Source organism: Sipha flava, unplaced genomic scaffold, assembly GCF_003268045.1.
Source record: "Sipha flava isolate LNK unplaced genomic scaffold, YSA_version1 71_pilon_pilon, whole genome shotgun sequence".
Classification (NCBI taxonomy): domain Eukaryota; kingdom Metazoa; phylum Arthropoda; class Insecta; order Hemiptera; family Aphididae; genus Sipha; species Sipha flava.
The window spans coordinates 2,123,303-2,135,608 of record NW_020273611.1 but is presented as its reverse complement, the minus strand read 5'-3'; the positions used below and the strand labels follow the sequence as shown (position 1 = coordinate 2,135,608).

Here is a 12,306-nt window from a genome sequence, read left to right as displayed (position 1 = left end):
GTTATTTGTACGAGCCGTCAAGACCTGATGGGTTCTGTAGGACGTGCGTAGTCTACCGTAGTGACCACTTAACAGTGACCAAGGCGATGGTTCCGAACAGTGGCGCATAGAAGTAATTGAACTAAAAAAAGTTACACACCCACCCGCAAATTTTTTTTTTTTTTTTATAAAAACGTTCGTTTAAATTGTTTGTAACAATAATTAACTCTTAAAACTGCTATAAATTTAAGAAATTAAGATGTCTACACTCAGTGCCGTATAGGTATGTTTGTGTTATAATAATAATGTTATTTGCTAGTTATACTCCATAATGTTTGGTATCCAAGTTGAACAATTATATACCCACCAACCCATCCATACACCCACCCCCGACGAGAGCACATGCAATTGCACCCCTTGGTAACCTGTCTGAGCGCCACTGATTCGGAATAAAATAATGAATCGTTAAAGAAAAAAACCGTAATTATAAAACACGGTTCCCGTATTCGACGGGGGAAATGAATTTCTTTTGTAGTATGTTGTCGGCGTACCGTAATAATTGTTTGAATTTCGACCGAACTATACTCGGAATTCGTGTCTCGTGACCGAAATAGTTTTTCTCGCGCTCGAAATCGCGAAATTTCCGTTTTCGGCGTGAACAATCGTTCGTGCACGGGTTGAACGTGCGGGCGCAACGGACCGACGGGGGATGGTCGGCGACGGCCCGCGCGCGCCGAACGTCCAACGTGTTTTATTATTAACCTCGTCGGACCGATTTTCCCCCAACGATCCCCACCTCTGCGGACGACAAACTTCGCCCCGTACTTCGAGAGCCGTCGGCAACGCGCGGCGATCACCACCACGACCACGTCCTCAACGTTAATCGCATAACTGTACCGTCGACCGTCGTGTATGTCGGACGATCACTGTTCGTCGACCGCCCGTCCCGTTTTATTTCGTTTTACGACTGCGTACCCTTACTGAACGTTTGTTTATCAAATATTTAAATACTGCCTCGTCGTTCGACAACCATGGTAAGTCTAGTTTCCGTCAACTTGACGCACGTGCGCGTTGGTGGCGCTCGACGGCACTTTTCACGGCGTTGTTAACGGTTGACTTTCGAAAATCTTCTTTCCTGTACTCTATCGTTGTCTCACGGATTTGCCGTTCGAACACTGCGCGCACCAGACATTTGCTATGCGCGGCCGTATTTTACATTGATATATTGCTGATGAGAGTAAGACAGAAGACTTGTAGCTCTAAAAAAATAAAAAACACTAAATATATAAGCACTCTTTTGCATTTTAAACTCCCATAATATGCTCTAAAAAACATGCCCTTATATTGTTTTTTAAAGTAATATATTTAAAAAATAAATAAATCATTTAAATGATGTGTAACATTAAATCGTTTTTCATGTCTTACTCTAACGTCATAATACTTGCAGTATAGGACTTTACTGTCAGCCAAAAATACTTACAAATTTTGATAATTAACTTTAACCGTCTTTAAAGACTGTTTATCTTTTGGCATTAAAACAGTACACAAAGACAAAACATTGACACGAACAAAAATTGACAACGGGTTTACTTTATAAATCAAATTAATTTAATTGGCAACTCTCGATACGTATTTCTAGGAACAAATGCATTTGTGAATAATGAATTAAACAATACTCTGGTCATATATTAGATGTAATAAGAACGCCGATAGAAAAGTATTGTTAAAATGATAAATTATTTACAATTGCATCTAAAAGTGTAAAACGAAAGAATTATGTCCTAAAAACAAAAAAAACAAATCAAATACGCATTTTATGCTAAATAAAATTTCAAGACTAGTTTTATGATATCATATGTATTTGTTTCATACTCAGTCATTTTTGTGAATGTCTCAAACAAATATGACAATACTACAATTCCTCTGTCCTATTGATGAGTGATGATCATTGTCAAGTATTTTATAATATTGTTATACGTCATAATATATTATTTTTACATCATCTCAGAAAATTTCTTATAAATTGTATTGTGAATTAATGGATCTTCCTCATAGGTGACTGGAGGGAGGGGCTAGACGGGGCATTTGCCTCCCCTACAGGGCCCTAGCTGTATTAAAATCTATTATATAACATGATTATATATTATATTGAACTTAATAACATGAACAATTTACATTAAAGTAAATTCGACAATTGTTTTCTTCATATACTTTTATAATTCTAATTTAATGATAATATATTATCTTTGAAAGTATATTATTATCAATCTTAACATCTAAGATTTGGTATAATTATTATAAAAGAACAAACGGATATTAATTAATTCAAAAATATTTTAGAAGCTGAAATATTTTCATTACTTACTACATTCTGTATATTGGTCTTTCTATACTGGCCACAACTTGTACAACTGAACAGTCATTTAGTACATAACAGACGGTAAAAATCTGGTTATAATAATAAATGACAGACAAGGGACTTGATTTTGTATGCATGTTATGCACATTTTGCACAAAATTTTATTGTATACAATTTAATAAGCGAACATATTGACAAGACAATGGTTGATCGTTTCGCAAAAGATGTAAGACAGTTACAGTTGCCTTTCCAACAAGAATAATTTTTAATCTAAATATTTTACTATCATTATAATTTTTAATAAATTTGTCAGTTAAATAATTTTTCAGTAGTTTTATTGGATTGTACGTAACAAAAAAAAAACATGGTTCTAATTTTTTTTCATACATCTTTCAGTTTTCTTGTATAAAAAAAAAAATGTATATAATTATTATCTTTATATGCATACATTTATTTGCATATTTTATAGGTATGTATTACAGTATTAGTTACTGGTTTTTATTATTGTGTTAACTTGTATCTTAAGCCACGAAGAACATTTTAAGACCTTTTTTCAGTCATTATTTTATATTTTATAGACCTTGCTTCTCCCTAGATAAATGTCTGTGGGCGCCTATGATCTTCCCCAATTTTATTTTTGTGGAATAATCATCGATATCGTCGGTGTATCACTTGATAAATCATCAACTTAATTTGAAATTATATCTCAATTTATCAATTGTCCTCTATGAAATTTATGCTTGCCTTGAAATATTATGGTAGTAATATAGTAGTATACTAAAAGAGTACCAATTGTTGTATTCAGATGTAATTTTCCTCATATTTATACCAATCATTAAAAATTAAAAATAAATATTGTATATATTATTTATGTGTAATATGCTAATTTATATATATATTTATAACTTATTATTAAGTTTTATTTATTTTCCTAGGGTTATGTGATTATTTAATCATTTACCTAATTTATATTTTATATTTATATTCTTCTCTGGCTTTCTACAGGCCTTTTAGTCCCATCGACGTAACAACTACTTGCTTCCACTTCTCTCTATCTTCTGCTGTTACTTCCCCATTCCATACTCCCAGCATCTTCAAGTCTTCTTTTATTCAATCTATCCATCTTTGCCTGGGTCATCCTCTGGGTCGCTTTGTGTTTGGTTTCCAGGTAATTATTTGTTCAATTAGACCTTTAGATCGCCATATATATATATATATATATATCCGGTCCATTCTATTTGCACGCTTTTCAGGGTCCTAAAAAATGCTAAGTTTGTTTATAGGTCTTCTAAGTTATTATTGCTTTGTACTTCATAATCTCTTTTATTGTTTCTTTCGGGGCCGAAAATCTTCCTCAATATCTTTCTCAAATACTTCTAACTTTTTTCATCAGTTTTTGTTGTTGCCCAGGTACTGTTTGTATATAGAGCTATTGAGTTAACTAGGACTTTATATAAGGTTATTTTGGATTTTCTTGATAAAAATTTGACTTGAACAATGGTAGCAGTCTATAGTAACACCTGTTTGCTGCGATTAGTCAGTCTTTAACTTCTTCGTGGCTTTTTGCATCTTCATTAATATCTGCACCTAAGTATTTAAAATTTCTTACCCTTTCAAAAGTGTGGTCCTTTACATTTAAGGAGTCTATTCTGTGATTTTATCTTGACACTATCATATATTTTGTCTTTGTTTCATTAATTTTTAAGCTGCCAATCTTTGTCCCCTCCTTCATCAGAATATTTGCTGTGTTTTTTAGATTATTCTTTGTTTCGGTTAATAATATTATATTTATAATATATATTCTATTACAACATCCTTCAAAAAAAAAAAAAAAATGATTTTATTTGTTTGTAAAAAAAAAATTACTTGCAAATTTATTGTTTTGAATATACAAATAATAACACATACTTTAATATCTATATTATTCTTTCTCTGATATATAATAACTGAGATATTGACATTACAGTATATACCGTACGGTCCGTTGTATAATACTTCTATTGTATGTATTAATATAATAATAATAATGAAACATTATATTATTAATTAATGATTTTTTTAGTTCTAAAATGTAACCTAAATTTTTATTTATAAAATATTCTTAAATTGGTTTAAATTTAAAGAAGTTCTACTGTACCAATTTATTTTTTGTACTTAATTAAATTGGATACTTAGTCATTAAATAAATTGATTTAATTTTTAATATTTTCCAGGACTGTTTTCTAGATCTTAACGTAATACCTCGATATGATAAGCTTTCTGATTGTCTCAACTATCCAAAATTTTCAAATTTTGGCTGGGAGATTTTATATACAAATTATAAAGCAAATATGATAAGAATTTTGGACTTCGAAGATCATAAAGATATTAGCCGTTTATGTTTACTACTCAAACTTGATTTATCAAAGAACAATCTTATTGATACTCTTTCTGAACTACATTCATATAATTTACGCCAACCTCTTTCAGCGATTAGATGTACAAATGATTTAAAAGAATTATTTCCGAATGCTGATCCTATCTATTTAGATATAGTCGGAGAAGTCTTTTCAAATAATATTACTGGTCTGAATGAATTTTTAGATAAAGTTGCCACAAATATTATAAGTTATCCAAGAATTACAGGATACAATGAAAAACTTAAGACTTTAAAGATTATTCAAAGTTTGACAGTAAATTTTAATGTTAAAGATTTTTTAAAATTGTGCCCAGATCCTGTAAACTATTTCAAAAATCTGAATCGTAATATAAAAAAAAATCACTACATCGAGGAGTCAATGTCATACTTGAGTTATAAGTAATTTTGGAATTACTTATTGTAAATTTGTCTTAAATAAAAATTTGTTTTAATTAGGTTTAGGAATGTATCAATGGAAATGCTTAAAAATGTGTTTTATTACAATGAATACAATTTATCAAATACAGTTGAAGATCTATTGACACTTAATCAAAATAATTTGAAGTATACAAGAAAGCTATTTGAAAAACCAAAACCATTCAATTTTAAATCATCTGATAATATTGACTTAGTGACTGAAGTAAATATAAATAACATCTAATAATTGAACATTTAAATTTAATAACCATTATTATTTTTTAGATTGCATTCATTGATAACAAAGATAATATTCTTCGATATATTCAATCAGAAAAAAACATCCGTACTAGAAAATTTATCGAAGTAAAATATGTTTAATATTTTTCTTTCATATTAATTATTAAAATGTGTTTATCCTAGGCTAAGTCAAGTAATCAACTTCAGACCTGTGAATGTTGCTTCAATGATGAACTGCTATCTACTGAAATAAATTTCTGTCAAGCTGGCCATACTTTTTGTTTATCATGCATAAAAAAGTAATTTATTCTCTCGTTTTGTAAATATTCCAATTTACTCATATTTTTACAGTATAATTAATAATGTTCTAGGGGTGTTGAAATTATAGTCTCTGAAGGTAAACTAAATTTTAAATGCTTTGCCAATTGCAATGAAGAATTTAGTTTAATTATGATTAAAGTAATTCATTTCTATTAATTATTCGACAGTTTATTTTAATTACTCTTTATTTATTTTTAGAATGTTGTTGATAATAAATTGTACCAACATATAATAAAAATGAAGCAAATGCAAGAAATCAAAGCAGCTAATATTGAAGGACTTGAAACATGTGCATTTTGTGATTATTCTGTAATTTTATCCAGAAATATTAAAACAATAAAGTGCTTAAATCCTGAATGCTTAAAAGAAACTTGTAGGTTAGAATATTAATTCTTTTATTCTTTTTTTATGAAATTTATTTTAAGAAACTAAAAATATTTGGTAATCAGTGGCGTCATGATTGACGTTTGTCTAATGCAATAGCTTAGCCTTAGAAACCTATCATGGGGCTGGGTATCCCTTGGCTCATATACTTATGAGCATATTTTATTTAAATAATCAAATTATTTGGCTAATGCATGCATTGAAAAATAATTTATATCCACATATGATGGATAGGTTAGGTATTTGAAAAGAATAAAGAAAAATCCTATAGGTAGTAATATTGAATAATTGTATACAATTATATATTTATATATATTATGCAGTAAGGGGAGGGGGAGGAGTTGTTATTGTTTAAATACATTGCTTAGGGTTTTAAATATGCTTGCCTTGTTACTATTGGTAATAATTATTACCATTAATATTAATACATTTAATAAATATTTTGTTTATTATTAATAAAAAAAATCTCTAAAAATGAAAAAAAGTATTTTTTATACTTAAATATGTAGTTTAAATATATTTTTATAAAATATCTAGGGAATGCCGAGGAGAAAACCATTTTCCATTGAAATGTAATGAATTGGAAGAAAAAGATCCTGAAGTACAAGTTAGAATCATGATAGAAAATAAAATGTCTGATGTACTTATAAGGTAATTAACACTTGACCATTAAGTTTCTACTGAAAATAAAACTAATATTTATTTTATTCATCTTATTCAGAACTTGTTATTATTGTAACTGTAAATTTATAAAAGATGCTGGCTGCAACCAAATGAAATGCACTTGTGGTAAAAACATGTGTTACATTTGTAAAAAACCAGTTGATTCCAGTTATAATCATTTTTATCACAATATAGTGGTTGAAAACAAGTATGTATTAGTTAAATTAAATAATTAATTAAAAATTAATGTAAATTAATTCACAGATGTCCATTGTTTGTTGATGAAAATATTGTACATACTGCTGCTGTAGAAGCAGCAGCTAGATTGATTTTAAAGGAATTGAAATTAAAAAATCCTAGACTCTTAAGGAAAATTGATATCACTAAAATTTTACCAGAAATTAAAAAAACTAAAACCAGTAAATTGGTAGATACTTCTTCTGCAGAAGTTATTAAATTAATTGCTTTAATAATCGGTCAAAATGAAGAGGATGTAAAAAATCTCAAAGATATGAGTGAGTTTTATTTTATTATATTCTTAATGTAAATATCATAATTTTTGTTTTCTAGGATCCATGGAACCACTAGAAAAAAAAAACAAAGCAACAAACTGAAGTTAAGGATTTAAATTAATTTTTATGATTTTATTTTTAAGTTAATTAGAATAAGTTACCTCTTTTTGATTATAAATTATTTTTTTTCATAATTATAAATATTAAAATAACAATTTTAAACTAAAAAGGAATATCTTATACATTATTTATTGTATATCTAATAATCTTTTATAAACATTAATTATTTTTATTATTATTAATATTTTTACAATCAAAGTTTACAAAAAAAAGGATTTAAATTTTTTTTTTTTTTTTATGATTTTCTGAAAAAAATAAAAAGTTAAAAAATATATTTTGAACTTATTTATCTAGAAATTGTATTAAAATACTATCAGAGCTGGCTCAAGGGTATAGGTGACCTAAGTACCTGCTTAGAGCGCCACATTATTAGTGAACAGCATTTTTATGATTGAGCTCTTACTTTTTATTTCTAATGATATCCGAAATTAGTTTTTGAGTACATAATGTGTTACATTATGTATATTTATAAAAACATGTTGATAGAACTAAACCCTACTACTTCTAAAATATTAAGATTTATATTAATTTAACTTGTAACTGCTGTAACAGTCAAGAGAAGTTTCACAAAACAAAATTTAAAAAAAAATGATTTGCGATCAAATATATCTCAAGAACGATTAGCAAATCTTTCTACTGAAAAATAAATTGCTGATAAATTAGACACGGATAAACTTCTACTGAGCTTTGTTTCTCTTAAAGCAAAAAATCAATTTTAAATAAAACTAAAAAAAAAGTTTTTTTTAAATAAAGTTTGTTTAATTTTTTAAGATTATGACAATGTTTTAGTTATTTGAAAGGTTAATAGTGAACAATATTTTAAAAAAAAAAACATTTTGATATATATTATGTTACTAGTCCTCCGGTCTAGTAAATCAAGGCTCAACTTTGTTTTTCTATAAAAACAATTTAAGGTTTATTAATTATATTATTTATTATACATTACATTTCCTGATTTCCTCATCATAAAAACAATTAAAGAATCAGCATTTAAAGTCCTTATTTTAGTTTCTTTATAGCTAAATAGGTGCTTATTGGTTATTAATAACCCAAATAAAATGATTTTTACATAAATAAATATAATAAAAATTGTGTATGTTTTTAACATTGAGTCTTGTTAAAAATTATAGAACATTACATATTATGACTGTAATGCCATCTAGCGGTTTAGCCAGTAGTGCAGACAATACAAATTAAAGAAGAAACATCCTCAAGAAGGAATGACAATGTTTTCTATACATATATAGGAATATATAATCTAAAATCTAAATACAATGATTTCATAGTAAATTAAATAACTACAAATTTGGCGTTTAAATAAAAATACTTAAAAAAACTGATAGTTCCACTACTTATTATTTCTTTAAAATATTTTTCATGTAGTTAGTCACATAAAAATAGAGGGGGGCTATTTTAAAATTAGAGCTCAATTTTTTTTTCAGAGTCAAAATTTGATTTTGTAGAGTGCACTATTTTTGTTTATGCCAGTCCTGAGTATTATTATGTGTTAACATAATTAATTAGTAAATAATTTGTTCTGAATTTATACAAATGAAAGTAAATATTTTCCACTGTGCAATTCAGTGCCATGTTTCTTTATACAAATGCATTAATGTTTCTTCACTGAAATGTGTTATTTTTGCTATTCTCATGCATTAATTACGTTTTTATTACTTCTATTTTATTTTTATTTTATATTAGTATTTTTATTAAATACAAAATTAAAATAAATAAGAATAATAAATAAATAATAAATAAAAATATTTAAACTATTAATACATTTAATAATATTAATAATTATAGGATATTGCTTCTAACATTTTTGTCGAAGGTGTTGGACTTGTAATAATTTTATAATTATAATTATAATGTTAATATATTATTATTAATTAATACAGTTCATAATAACAATTTTAAAAAAATATTTGTCAAGGATATTGGTTCTAATTTCTTTATTGTAGGTGTTGGACCACAATTATTAAAAAAGTATGCTTAAATATATTTCGTATAAAAAAAAAGTTATTTTCATCATGTTTTTGTGTGGTAATGAAATGAAAAACTGTCATAATCCCAGGTCTGAATGACACTGACGTAAAAATAGAAAGAGATTGTGATATTAGTGATATTTGGTGACCATTGAATTCGAACTGTTTTACAAAATACTAATATACTGTTGTTTTTAACTGTGACGAGGAATCTTATTTATTTGTAATTATCATAGTTCTTTATGTTATAACTAATTTACAGTAAAGTACCTGGATAATGTTGCGTTTCATAGTTTCGAATAGATTTTTATCTAAATTCACGTTAAAAATATAGAAAATGGTCATAATAATTATTACTCGAACTCGATGATAATTTTTTCATTATTATTTATGAAATTGATTAGATACTTATAACACTTTATCATAAAACGTGCTAATCAATTACAACGTTTTGTCCATAATTTTTCTACAGTCCCTGTAGCGCAGCGGATAGCGCGTTGGACTTCTAATCCAAAGGTCGTGGGTTCGATCCCCACCAGGGATATACAAGGTGGTTCGATGAACAATTTAGTTCTTCAAATTTTTTTTTTTTTTTTTTGTATATTTCGCCGAGAAAACGAATTTACTTTCTATTCGCAGTCAAACGATTTATGCGGCAATTATAGCAATGTTTAACACTTGGTGTACAATTTATTTAAAAGACATCGTTACAGTATATTAGATTAATATTTTATATATAAAAAAAAATAAGGAAAATAGTGTTTTCAGCGTATAAAAATATGTGAATAATAAATTCAGAAATGTTTATTATTGTTATCAAACGCAATGATTTATCTTGAATAAAGAATGAAAATTAATTTTACAAACATAATATTATCACGATCGAATTTTTTTTTTTTACTCAGTGTTTTCAAGTATTTGTATACTTCGATTGATTGAACATTTAATTTTTACCCGAAGAGGATCGCAAGCTTGAATACGTATAAACGCAAAACGTAGTATAGATGTAGTGTATTCAAGTACGTTAAAAGTAATACGTTTAAAGATCAATCGAATCACAAGAGACACATACAATATGCGTTAAAATTAATTTTAATATAAAACTTTTTGTTCCGTATTCGGCTATTATATCAATAAAGCAATAAAACCGGCTTTACAAATACTTGATAGATTTTAAAACATGAGATTAATGTTTAGATAACATTTCTTTACTGTTAAATAATGCATTTAAATTGAGTTATATCATTTTTATCTTGAAAGCTAAAAATTTGTATTCGCACAGATCATTCTAGTGAGTGCGGTTCACTTGTTGTTGTAGGCTGTCATATACAATCTACTTAAATTATTATATTTACATACATTAATGTAAAAAATAATAAGTGTGCAAGTATATTTAATTTAATTTTCCTATGTACCTAATTTATATTAATCGTATTTAATTCAATAAATTAATAATTTTGCATATTCTTCCAAATTTTTTCTGCATATTATGATATTTTTAAAGCATATGTATGCCCATATTTTAGTACTTTTTAACGTGTTAAGTTCCAAGCTTTGATTATAAACATTATTTTATAAAAACAAGATTAATAAATATTACAAAATTTGTAATTTGTATTAATTCTTATTAATATTATTTAATAATATTAATAAGAATTAATAGAGGATATAGAAAATCGAGATAATCGGAGGTTCAGAACAAGGGTGGCCGATTTCAAATAGTTGGGAAAAAGACGAAGGAGAAGAAGAAAAATATAATTTAAATTTATTTAGATATTTACCAAGAGAATAATTATATACATTATATAATTGTAGTAAAATAGGTCGTTATTAGGAACTCGACAATATTTATGATATTGCTAATAAATATAATTTTAATTTAAGTATTATAAAAAAATCCATAAACGTGCAAAAAAAAAAGTTAAAACAAAACCTTGCCTTTGAAATTATTGTAACATAGAATATTCTTCAACAATAATAATTATAATTTATCAAATATTTGCCTAAGATTATAAATGATAATCTAATTCATTTTAAGGTGGATTTAAAAAATAATAACAATTTAATGAGACACATAAATAACAAAGCTAGAAATTTACTTAAATAAAATACAAACTTCCCTTGATAATGCTGATGTATGCAGATTGCGGATTTCAATATAGTTGTGATCATTAGTGGAAATTTGGTGAAATTAGTAGGGGGCTGAGCATTATTTGCTTATTATACCTATAGGTATACCTGTATAGGTATAACCCCTGTACGTAATTATTAGAAGACAATTTACAAAGTTTGACAATTTGACATACTCAATAATTCAAACAAAAACACAATTAGGCGTCTTATCTTAAACATTTTTGGAGTAGGCATTCTAAACAGAAATTATTAATTCATTGAATTATATAACTAATGCGGGTATAATGACATATTATTAATATTACATTAATTACGATCGTTCCAAGTCATGACAATAAGTTTGTAAAATTTTACGAATTTGATTTAATTTTTATCACAGAAATTTTTTTTTTAATACAGTTATTAAAAATGCATTTTATAATTATAATAATTATTGTATTTTTAGGGTTAGAGGGGCTAAATCCTGTACTTTACATTTTTGGGGAGCTTAGTCCCCTCAAGCTTCTCCCGATTTCCGCCTATGGTTGTGATAAAGTGTATATTAGTATAGTGAATAAAGTGAATATAAATTTCAGAACTAAGTACAAAGAATTCTTGAAACAAAATTTAATTTGTCTGATCAAAATTTTATTCTTACATGATATGATATGCTTTAGAAAATAATCATTTTTTTCATTATTATTTCATATGGCGTTGGTATATTGGTGAAAAACAAATCTTATAAAAACCATATCATAATAATTGTATTACAACTAAAAATATAGAATCATTAAATAACCGAAAAATTGTTTGAAT

General features: G+C 26.7%; 1 protein-coding gene and 1 non-coding gene across 2 annotated transcripts; both read left to right on the top strand.

Annotated features, from left to right (window-relative positions):
* Window positions 1-859: 859 nt before the first annotated feature.
* Window positions 860-7,375, top strand: LOC112692176. The gene is made up of 11 exons (XM_025566747.1): window positions 860-1,013; window positions 4,552-5,135; window positions 5,193-5,376; window positions 5,439-5,519; window positions 5,577-5,692; window positions 5,765-5,852; window positions 5,913-6,091; window positions 6,636-6,749; window positions 6,820-6,969; window positions 7,026-7,276; window positions 7,332-7,375. The coding sequence occupies exons 1-11, from the start codon at window positions 1,011-1,013 to the stop codon at window positions 7,373-7,375; spliced, it is 1,794 nt and encodes a 597-aa protein (XP_025422532.1). The 5' UTR covers window positions 860-1,010.
* Window positions 7,376-9,849: 2,474 nt separating this feature from the next.
* On the top strand, window positions 9,850-9,922 carry Trnar-ucu. The gene has a single exon. It is a non-coding gene; the product is annotated as a tRNA-Arg (tRNA).
* The last annotated feature ends 2,384 nt before the right edge of the window (window positions 9,923-12,306 follow it).

Excerpts from the sequence above, each read along its gene's own strand:
- LOC112692176 (XM_025566747.1), top strand. Across the intron at positions 5,136-5,192 it reads ATGTCATACTTGAGTTATAA|GTTTAGGAATGTATCAATGG; the intron begins GTAATTTTGGAA and ends TGTTTTAATTAG. Across the intron at positions 6,092-6,635 it reads TGCTTAAAAGAAACTTGTAG|GGAATGCCGAGGAGAAAACC; the intron begins GTTAGAATATTA and ends TAAAATATCTAG.